This window comes from Gymnoscopelus braueri (assembly GCF_963280865.1).
Source record: "Gymnoscopelus braueri genome assembly, chromosome: 6".
In the NCBI taxonomy this organism is placed as follows: Eukaryota; Metazoa; Chordata; class Actinopteri; order Myctophiformes; family Myctophidae; genus Gymnoscopelus; species Gymnoscopelus braueri.
The window spans coordinates 31023662-31035437 of NC_137607.1; the positions used below are offsets into that span (position 1 = coordinate 31023662).

The 11776-nt window shown below is 41.4% G+C and overlaps 1 protein-coding gene across 3 annotated transcripts in view; it reads right to left on the reverse strand.

Moving 5' to 3' along the window:
* LOC308086596 (phospholipid transfer protein-like) overlaps positions 1–11534 on the reverse strand; it is a 17528-nt gene extending 5994 nt beyond the window's left edge. The window contains exons 1-10 of one of the 3 annotated variants that reach the window (XM_080430205.1): positions 11406–11534; positions 9592–9723; positions 9195–9282; positions 7829–7978; positions 6800–6946; positions 4629–4668; positions 3449–3512; positions 2184–2275; positions 1743–1940; positions 770–820 (exon numbers count right to left, since the gene is read on the reverse strand). In XM_080430205.1, coding sequence (XP_080286331.1) covers positions 770–820; positions 1743–1940; positions 2184–2275; positions 3449–3512; positions 4629–4668; positions 6800–6946; positions 7829–7978; positions 9195–9282; positions 9592–9703 — 942 coding nt within the window. In that variant the 5' untranslated portion in view covers positions 9704–9723; positions 11406–11534. Of the gene's footprint in view, positions 1–769; positions 821–1742; positions 1941–2183; positions 2276–3448; positions 3513–4628; positions 4669–6799; positions 6947–7828; positions 7979–9188; positions 9283–9591; positions 9724–11405 lie in introns of those variants that run through there. The other 2 variants (XM_080430206.1, XM_080430207.1) reach the window with 2 other exon arrangements.
* Between the last annotated feature and the right edge of the window lie 242 nt (positions 11535–11776).

The window sequence follows — 11776 nt, forward strand, 5'->3', positions numbered from 1 at the left end:
GAAACTGTTTATTTGATTTGTTTATATTTACAGATTACCAATATTTCAAGAAACTGTTTGTAATTTCCCTTACCTTAACAGGAAAGAGGAGTAAAGGAACGGTGAAACGGCGCATCAAGGCCACTTTGGCCATAGACATAAAAAGATAGACGCCTCCTCAGACTCTGGGCGTTAGTGATGAGCGGGCCGACCCGTAACCCGCGGGTCCCGCGGGTCAACCCGCGGCGCGGGTGGTCGAGTCAGGATTTCAGAGGCAATTATGCGGGCTGCGGGTGAGCGGGTCAGCCGCTCTCACACGCAAAAAAAATTAAATAATCACATGCTCTTGTTTTGTCTTTATTCCTAATAAGGATAAGAATAATAGCAATAAAACAGTTTGAATACACTACATATATAAATGTAGATTTATATATGGGTTCGTGGGTGGCTTGAGGTGGCGGGGCGGACGGGGCGGGTCATGAAAAAACCCGACCCGCACATCACTACGGGGCGTCTGTATCTGCGGGCGCCATTTTGAGGAAGGCAAACTGCCTATCAAAGTGACCACTGGCCAATCACAGCACGTCTTTTCCGGGACTTGGCAGAATCTAGTTGTATAAAAATATAACAGAAGCCGACTAGTTTCTGACAGCGTGCCTTCCCAAATATGGCGGCCGCGGATACAGGTCGCTCCAATGAACTGCAGCGGCCAATGAGGTGTCTAGTTTTCTACATCTTTGAGTGTGGCCTCAGGGCAGACCATGAAATTCCTGCTCTGTTACTAACTTACCGCCTTCATGAAGTTATTATTCACCAGATAACTGCAAACATCCTCAGGCACCTGGAAACAAGATGTTGAAAAGAGGAAATTACATCATGAAACAAGCTGTTGAAAATAAGAAATGAGCTCATGGACGATTTGCAGTTGCAAGGAGTTTTAAGTAGTTGCAAGGAGATGCATTGGTGTGGACTGGCCTTTAGACCGGTGCCCGTTGAGCACCGGCCTACTTGGGAACAATGCAAGTTGGAAATAAGTGCCCCCACCCGGTTATGCCATACCTGTTGTACACATTGTCGGAGTACCAGTCTGTCCGTCTGTCCGTCTGTGTCCCTTTTAAGCCCATTTATGGAGTTCTGTTTCAGGCATGCTCAAATATTGAGTCCAGGCCGTCTATGACGTCAGTAGTATGACATCATATTGATGAAATCAGGGTATATACTCCATATATGGGGATTTGTGGGTTTATTTATATTTTCTTGTAGCTGTCTGTCTGTCTGTCTGTCTGTCTGTCTGTCTGTCTGTCTGTCTGTCTGTCTGTCTGTCTGTCTGTCTGTCTGTCTGTCTGTCTGTCTGTCTGTCTGTCTGTCATATGCTCATAATTTACAGTATATAGAGTTCGCTGTAGTCTTTGGTATATGCAATCATGGGTGTATACAATTATGCCCATATATCAGATTGGTGGTTCTGGACAACGGTTCGGGACAACTGGATCTCCATATAATATATGGCTGTATATGGGTGTATAATTGGATTGGACGGTTATAGACAACCGCCTATCCCACCGACTCGACGCCAGGCACGGCACTCCCTCGGGTGGTCGACAACGCATGCGCCGACTTTGAAGTCGGGCGGGCGGTTCTTGAGATACATGAACTAGGCGTACACACGCACACACGCACAGATGGACGGACAGAGATTACACACATTTATAGTGAGATTATTATTGGAGATGGATTATTTGTGATAATGTGTTTGTGTTTACTTTGTCTTCAGTTAAGGTGGCCTGCAGTAGATCAGCAGCGAAGGCAACAGACAGTTCAGTGTTGAAGCAGTGTGAGTTCACAGCCAAGTAAAACATCCTGGCAGACTGAGTGATCACTGGAGACACCATAACACCCGGCACAGAAATCGATTGTTGCATACGATTGCCTTTCTTCTTATCCAGAGAATAAAACACTCCCTACATGCACACACGCACGCACACACACACACACACACACACACACACACACACACACACACACACACACACACACACACACACACACACACACACACACACACACACACACACTCACACAAACGCAGAAAGAACATGTGGAACACGTCCTCGGACATACAATACATAAGATACAAAGCCAGTGTGAATAGAACACTATAACATAGACCAATACAAAACAGAACAGAATAGAATGATATTCACCTTGAAGTCCATGTCCACACCCATGTCAGTCAGCATGGGGTCAGCGAGCAGATGAGAGTCCATATGGATAGATTTGTAGATCTCGGCATCCACTGACAGAAAAACAAAAGACAGACAGACATATTTTTCAGACAGGCATCTTTTCAGGGCACATATTTATAAATAAGCCAAAAAAGAGCACTTGAAGTCCTTCTATGCTGGTTTATTAATATATATATTAATATATGAATATACTATGGGCAGCAGCCACTGGCAACGCTCTCAATGTACTGATCAATTTGGTTCCTACTCTCAGCTATGGTCATGAAGTGTGGGTCATGACCAAAATAATCAAATAAGATAAGTGGACAAAATTCTCAGATAGGGAATAGTGTGAGACGTTCAGTCACCCTGGAGAGACTGGGAGTGGAGCCGCTCTTTATGTGGAAAGGAGCTTGTTAAGGTTGTTCAGGCATCTAGTAGGGATGCTTCCTGAGCACCTCCCTAGGGAGGTCCTCTGGGAACGTCCCACTGGAAGGAGACCCCCTGGCAGACCACCAGACGGGTGTTTTATATCTCCACGCTGGCCTTGGAACACCTCAGGATCCCTCAGCATGAAGTGGCTAATGTTGACCAAGAAAGGGAAGTCTGTAACTCCCTGCTGGAACTGTTACCCTTGCGACCGACTCCGGATAAGCAGTTGAAGATAGATGGATGGATGGATGAATAATCTGATACTGTGACACTACCACTAATTAAACACATCTGTGCCAAATCATCAGTGAGTCACTTAGGGATAGTTAGTATGAAGATGTATAGGATGGTAGTGAGACCAGCCAGCCATGCTGTACGGCTTGGATACTGAATAAATCACAGGAGGCGGAGCTGGCGGTGACAGAATTGAGGAAGTTACGATTCTTATTAGGGATGACAAGGTGAGACATGATCAGAGGTGACTACATTAGAGGGTCAGCCCCGGTTAGAAGGTTTGGGGATAAAACAAGAGAGGCAAGGTTGAGATGGTTTGGACATGTGCAGAGTGCCTCCGCTGCACATGTCCAAACCGTTGGGAGAAGGATGCTGAAGATGGAACTGCCAGGTAAGAGGAGAAGAGGAAGGCCGAATAGGAGGTTTATGAATGCAGTGAGAGACGACATGCAGGCTGGAGTCGGCTGATGATCCGCTGTGGCGACCTCGATGGGAATTAGCCAGAAGACGATGAAGAGGAAGAAGAAGAAAAAGAAGCATGATAGCATTATGGTTGTTGTTAGTTTGTATGAACGTACCTGGAATCTTTTCAAACATGGCATTCACGTGATCCCGACTTAGCTCTTTCACACGATTACAAATCTACAGACAGACAGAGAGACGGACAGTTTTTCAACTCAGGTGACTGAATGTAAATGTGTGATTTACTACATGGGTCTTCAAAGTTTTTCCGGTCAAGGACCCCTTAGCTGAGAGAGAGATTATAAGCAGAGACCCTCACTACATACAATACTGTATACAATTGTGTTGCAGATTACACCAACCCTCCTCACTGAAAATAGATTGGCTATTTTCGATAAATGTTCCCTCCAGAATATGGATGCTACAGTTCAAGTGCAGGGTTAATGTAAAAGAAGAAAAAAAAATCACACCAACATTTGGAGGACCCCCTGTAATAACTCTGTGGACCCCCTAGGGCCCCGGACCCCCTGTTGAAGACCCATGGATTACACCATAATGTATTACATTTTGCAATGCATTATTACATGATGTGTATGGCCTGTGAGGTATGCCTGAAAGCATGGACAAATAAAAATCACTACGGGCCCTGGGTTTATTTTGAAATCTACCTACTGCAAGTTGGAAGCAGATCGACTAACTTAGAAGTATAGTTAAACGGACTGAGGGGTCTCCAACTGACAACTCGAATGGTTGATTATCAGGAGGCAGCCCCACGGCCCCCAAACCAACGAACCAAAAACAACCCAAACCTCTACCAAAGTGTCCTGTTGATTTAACCCATTAAGACTTCTAATCCTAAACAGTTTTCTGAAAAACATATGACGCTATCAGTGGTGCTCAAACCTTTTCGTGTCAAGAGTCAAGACGGACTGCCACTGTATTTGGGCGCCGGCCGCCATCTCAAAATACTATCTTGTAAATCTGCTATCTGCTAGTATAAAATAATCGTTTTTAGCTCAAATCTAAAATGACACAGATGTGAATTCCCGGTTTTAAAGGGTTTAAGAGAAATAAGTGCCAATTGAAACAGTATCCAGTGTCCAGCTGAACGAAAATTGCCACGTTTGACTTACATTTTACATTTGCACTTTACATAATTATTTTCTTGTAAGTTACTTGAATAAATAAATGATGTGATCTTTCCCCTATTTGGCTGCCTTCTATTCAGGTAAAGACCATGGGATATAACAGACTAACAGACATGAATAGAGACATTTACAGTAGATAAGTGCTCACCCGCTCATGGATCCGTAAAAGACGATTTAAGTCCCTCCATCTGAAAAGAAAACATCATCATCATCATTGTCATTTGAAAACATTACTTATAAGTTATTTTATACATTGAGATTATTCTTACAAAGGATACTAGTTTAGCGCTGTTATATACTCTGTATATTCTAAAATAGCTGCAAGCCTAAAGACTTGACCATCCTGCATAATGAGTCATTTTACTTTTGGTACTTTAAGTACATTTAAGTTTTAGAGGTTCGGGCCGCTACGCGGCCGTCACACCTACGTCTCACCGTGGATTCGACCAATATGTCTGAGTCATACAGTAGTGTCGGGGGTTTGTCAGAGTACCCGTTGTACCCGTCTGTCTGTGTCCCCTTTGTGCCCATATATGGAAATCTCTGTAACTGTCAGACCTTGTCCCTTTTATGCCCACATATGGAGATCTGGGATGTCATCAGTATATGCCCATATATATGCCCACTACTCAACGGCGGGCACCGCACTCCCTCGAGTCCTTGCCACTGCACGTGCCGAGTTTGAAGCTGACAGATTCTGTGAGTGAAACCGGCGACCAGGTCTATGAAAACCCACATTCACTGTTTCTGTCTCTCTCCCCGTCTCTCAAAGCGGAGAGACGGGGGGGGGGGGGGGAGAGGGAGAGAGAGAGAGAGAGAGAGAGAGAGAGAGAGAGAGAGAGAGAGAGAGAGAGAGAGAGAGAGAGAGAGAGAGAGAGAGAGAGAGAGGATATGACCTACTTTTGCGCTGCTCACTGGAATGATGTAATTAATTATTTGGGAGCAGGTGTGTAAGATTTCAATAGTAGGCTATAAACATTTTAAATGGCTTTCATATATGCTCTTTTTGGGTGTTGATTTAAATAAATGAATTTACTTATTTATTTTCGATTATTCGAATAACCGTTTTCAAAAAATCTTGTGTACACGTCAGTGAAAAACCAGACCTGGCAAAAAAAAAGCAGACCTGGCAACACTGGCAGGCCAGCCTGTCAGCTATAACGCATTAGCACAACAATGGGCACATCGGCTGACAGTTTGTGCTGAACTAAATGCCAACTTTTGCTAACAGATTACCAGTCTGTTGCAGTCTGTTTGGTCGAGAGTCACCTTAAGTCAACACACGTCCGCCCTCCCATTAGTCCATTTTAATGTAAGGAAGTGGAAGTACTTCTTCCACCACTGGTCTTCAGGGGAAGTGACCCCTGACCCTACACCACTGGTTCTCAACATCTGGTCCGGGGACCACCAGGGGACCCTTGCGGGTCTGTACCTCTCATAGTTAAAGAAGTACTGAGGATTGTACAGTATAGATTGAGCTGCCAGTGTAGTTTAGTTCAGTGACTTTCTGATGAGCTGCCAGGACGTACTTGCACTGCATGATCTTCTCTCACAAGTACTGTTTCACAAAAAAGTGGTTTTACCTTTGATAACTGGAAGCTCTTTAAACATGCATGTGCCATGTATAAAACTTTGCATGGTTTATGCCCGCCTCCTATAGAGCACCGAAGTCTGACATGATTTACACATCCTACCTGGGTCGCGTTTTTTTTTCACCCATTCTGAATTCCCATAGACGTGTTTAATATCGCGTCAAATAAGAACTGTGTTCCAAAAATAAACAAATGATCCCGGCGGTTTGACTCTTATGGATATGAAGCATCAACTGACGGTGAGAAAACGCTAATATTACTTCCGACAAATTAGTAAAATTTTCGCCAGAAACTGATTGTATCAAATATGAGAGACTGACTATCATTAACAATACAGAGCCACCTCCCTGACAATATCGTTTGGTTTTATTTGTACACTTTCAAGGTCCTTACACATCGGGGGCGATTTTTTCATGCGAATAATACGTTTTTTTTTTAAACCTTATAAAGTCAATGCAAGCTTCCACATCAGTTTCGCGGAGCGAAAAAGCGTCTTTTATTTATTCGGGCCGAGTCCGAATTTTGCGTATATTCGCATAATCGCCGGTGTGTAATGACCTTCAGAGTTAAATTAACACAGATGATACTAAAGTGTAAATTGGGGGGTCCCAGAGATCAAAATGGTATCAGGTGGAGGTCCATGGTCTTAAGCATAATAATGTGTAAATTTGGGGGTCCTTGACATGAAAAAGTTTGAGAACTACTGTCCTACACAACCACTGCTTACCTGTTCGTAGGTATTTCAGTATATATATTTCCATATTCAACCTCACAGTCGACCACGTTGATTGTAGGTCGTCCAACACCATCTTTCGTTAGCGTCACAACCAGTTCCACGGCCATATGTTCAAATCTTACATTGACTGCGGATGTTCTGTTAAACAATAAGACAAAACATGATCAATGCTAGAAATGTGTGCTCGGAGCGCAGATCTCTGCCAGGCCGGGTTGCCTTGGGCTGTGTCAGTCATGGGGTGCAGCCTGCAGGGGGGGAATTGCGGGGGGGAAATACACTTTGTACGACATACGGTGCAAATATTCGAGTTTGTGGCGCCCCCCTATGGGCAGAAGTGAAAGGGGTTTTGGAAGTGTGCTCTATTGAGGAATTAAGCAATATTACATGAGAGGTTTACCACACACCTGTGATGAGCTCAGGAACGAGGCAGAGCCAAGTTCTGCAAGCATCACCAAAGTGCCAATAATCAAGGTAAAGCACAACCGTGAGTGTAATATTGCGATTATACAACAGTTACCATCAAAATGTATTCTTATTGTGGGACATTTCTCTTTCAAAATAACAACCTTTCTACCAGTGTTATCTCTGTTATCCTGAAAATACATGGGGTCCCTGTTTACTCAGCCACGCTAGACAACTTTTCTCAGACTGGACACATAGAGAAAAAAAACTTAACTTGTTAGCTAATCTCATTGTATTTAAGATATTCTATATCTTAAATATCAAATTCAATAAATTACAGATTTAGCTACTACGGCCGCAAACTTCCCATGCAAACTGCTAGCCTATAGCCACTTAGCCGACTCTGCTCTGCCATCTGATCAGCACAGCTGATTATTATATTTTGATAAGGTGTGCTGTCATGCTCGTTTGAGTACGGGCAGATACTATATATACTATACTATAATTCCTATTTGAGGAAACAAAAAGAGTATGATGCCTTGCCTTGCCTAGATGATGTGTTGAAGATATATGCCGTATATGACTGGTGTGTGTGTGTGTGTGTGTGTGTGCGTTCACCTTTTGAGCGGGCGGGGCGTGGCCGTATAGATGGAAGAAGCAAAGTTATCACAGCTGGCCTTCATTAATCCTTCCGTTAGCTTTAGTGAGAAACGGCTGTTCTGGATGTGCAGATTTGCATAACGAAAATGCACGGCTGTTACCTTCAAACTGAGAGGAGAGAGAGGACAAAACATTGTTAAACAATCATACACGTATCACACACATTTTTTTTTGTTATTCTGATAGTAATCAATCAAGTAATCAAGTAATCAATCAAGCAAGTAATCAAGTAATTAACCCCTGCTCATTTTGCTAGGATTGGATGGCTTAGGGTTGAGGACAGAGTACAGCAACTTGCTATGGGCCTGGTCTTCAAGATACACCACAACATTGGTATTCCCCTGTATTTGTCAAAATACTTCCAAAATGTTAATGAAGTCCACGATCATAACACCAGAGGCAGCTCCACGAATCATGTTCAACCCAGATTTGGCTCAACAAAGGGAATGAACTCGTTCTCACACTATTCATCAAAAATGTGGAATGCCCTACCAAAAGGAGTAAATGAGTGTAAACCCCTACTCACTTTCAAAACTGCCCTAAAGATACACCTTCAGGAGGCTGCAATTCGAAAATGGCCCCTGTCCAAGTCTTAACCTACCCCCCTACGCCCCCCCCCCCCCTTTTCTTTTTCTTCTCTTGTACATATTTTTCACTCTTCATACCAGTAACCTGTAAGCTGATTGTATGACATTCTGTATAGTAGTCGTGTATATATCTGTCTGTCTCTTATATGTCATCATGATTTGTGTGCTTGGGGATCTCATTTTAAACAAGCTCAGTGCTTAATGAGCCTTCCAGTTTAGTAGACCTTGTATTGTGAATTTGTACTTCCATGTACTGTTGTTCTCATGTCTTACTAAATAAAGTACATCAATCAATCAATCAATCATCATTGCTATAGAGTTTGTTCAGGGGTCTCTCCAGCTCTTTAGTACACAGAAAATATGTTTTCAGGTCAAGATACCAATATCATCCAATCAGGAGAGAGAACTCATATAGGATACAGGATAAACAAGTGAAATTGGAAGTGATGGAACAACACAATTCTTGCTCATGTATAGGATCTCTCTCCCAATTGGGTGAATTGGTATACCAACCTGTTTAACAAAGAGCTGGAGAGACAGGAGACCCCTGTTACTAAACAAACACTCTAGCAATCTATAGCATAATTTAGAGCTATTTACACTGTTACTGAACAAACACTCTATAGCAATGATTACAATTTAAAAAGCGTTATTATTATTATTATTATTATTATTATTATTATTACCCTTATTACTATTATTATTATTATTACAATTATTATTATTTTTACATTTACTTTACTAATTCGAGCTCTGGCAGTTCAATCCTGGGCCAAGTGATTGTCATGAGTTCATCGTGTAGAAACTTCAGCACCTCTCCTTTCACTAGAAATACACAGTACAAATGACATGAATATTCTAATTAGAATACGCAATACAGATGATATTATTATTTCAGTAGAAAAAAAGAAAAGTTACTATGCAAAATACATCATTTTAATATTGTGTGTGTAGCATGATGTCTTGCTGAATGAAACTAGGAACCTTCTGGTTCCAAGATGGCCGCTCTACTGCCTGAGCCACTGCCATAGTAATGATAGTATAGTATAGTATAGTATAGTATAGTATAGTATAGTATAGTATAGTATAGTATAGTATAGTATAGTATAGTATAGTATAGTATAGTGCTCTTACACATATTCAGGCCTGGGTTTGTGATGCGTATTTTGATTCCAGCTGGTTCCAAGGCAGTGTTGTAAGACAGCAAGCAGAACAGGAAGAGGAAGCCCACCCGACAGGAAGCCATCCTGATGCACAACAATAACACTGAAACACAAGACAAAAAACATGCCATCTCCCGTTTACTTCCCATATCTGCATGGCGTATAGGTGGCCGCCTTTTTAGGAGACCGGAAGCAGGTTGGAGTTATTTAACTTTGTTTTTGACCTTTCTCTGTCCCAGCAACACAATCTTGCGGGATCTAACAATAAAGATTGGACGTTCGCGAGATCAGACGGCGTCCACTTTGTAGGATTTGTGTACCATTTTGCCTCTAGTGGTTCCAATTGGAATGGCTTTAATAATTTAATATCTTAAACACAAAAAAAAAAGAGGATTAAAGGGCCATTCCACCCAAATATCATGTGTTGTTGCTTAAGCATGAAAACCCTGCTGGTTTCTGGCACTCTGCAGACCTCTAAAGCAGTGGTTCTCAACCTGCAGGCTCTAGATAATTGACAAAACATTAAGATTTAATTGAGAAATAAGATTGATATTTAAAATAGTAACAACTATGAATAATAATAATAATAATAATAATAATAATAATAATAATAATAATAATAATAATAATAATAATAATATGGGAATTCAAAGCTAATAGAAACAACAGGACTTTCTCTTTCTGGAAACCCATTTGGAAAACGTACCAAAACTTAAAGGGGTATTTTCCCCCACAGTTTTCTTACCTTTTCTATGATGTTATGATATCCTAGGATGAATGGTACAGTAGAAAAATGTCATAACTCCATCCCGGGTCCGCCACACTGGACTGGCTATACTGGACTGGCTATATGAGATTTTCGATCTCGTCTAGCGAGACTTCCGGTGGGGCGCATTCAAGACAATCACGTTGCATAGTGTTCTGTCACTATGAACATCAGATCTCACCAAAAAACAAAACAAAAAAAACTATCAAAATATGCAATCTAGCGCAAGGCCTATTGGCGTGCGTTTTTAGCTGTGGCGGACCCGGATGGAGTTATGACATTTTTCTACTGTACCATTCATCCTAGCATATCCTAACATCATAGAAAAGGTAAGAAAACCATAGGCAAAATTCCCCTTTAACAGAAATTGAAAACAAAAAGTAAAATTAAAATTAAAACTCATGATAAGTGCAAAACTATAATAACCTTGCTCTGGACGCTCTGGTTGTCCAATAAATGTGTTGGTCGGTCTGCCTTTGATTGAATATTGTATTGATTTAATATGATATTGACAGTTTAAATGTACAGCAGTACGCCAAAGAGCGTCAAATGGATAATCACTAAAAAGCAAAAAGCTTGTTTCCATGTAAACATTCAACAGCTACACAAGCAACAATATATAACAAAATATTATATTTTGTTATTATAAACAACGGTATAAACAAATACAGATGGGGGACCAGCAGTCGTGGACAAAGTACTCAACCCCAGTACTTGAGTCAAAGTATAGATACTCCTGGGCAAAGTTGCTCTGTCAAATTTGTACTTGAGTTAAATGTATTCAAAACAACATGCATTTAAAAATAGGAAAGCATTCAAAAGTACAAAGTACAAAATACACAGAAAATCAATAATAGTGAAAATAGCAGATCAGATCGCCACACATGAGCAGGTTAAATTGGCTATTTTCAATTCATAATGTAATTTTCCCCTCCTGGAATGTAGTGGAGTGAAAGTCCTAACTAAGTATCCAAAAACATTAATATGTAAGTAAAGTACAGATACTCAAAAATATTTACCTAAGTATTAGTACTCTGTCCCACCACTCACAAGAGACGTCTTGAAGCTCTGTAGAAGTCCTGTCTCACTCCATCTCTAGAAGTCCTTTCTCTCTCTTCTCTTCGTGAGGTTTGCGATCTGTCTGTCTCTCTGTCTGTCTGTCACTTTAATAGCTGAGGGAGGATTCATTTGCATATCAGCGTAACGTTGTCTTATGTGATTGGAGCATTATCGAAACCTCTCCTGATTGGAAGGTGAGCTCTGCTCTTTATCATGCCATAATGTATACACAGAATTAACATAATGGCAAGGATCTATCTATATACTGTCCATCTGATCTATTGACATTTCAACATGAAGTTGAGGTTCAAATTGAACCACTTCTGTATCT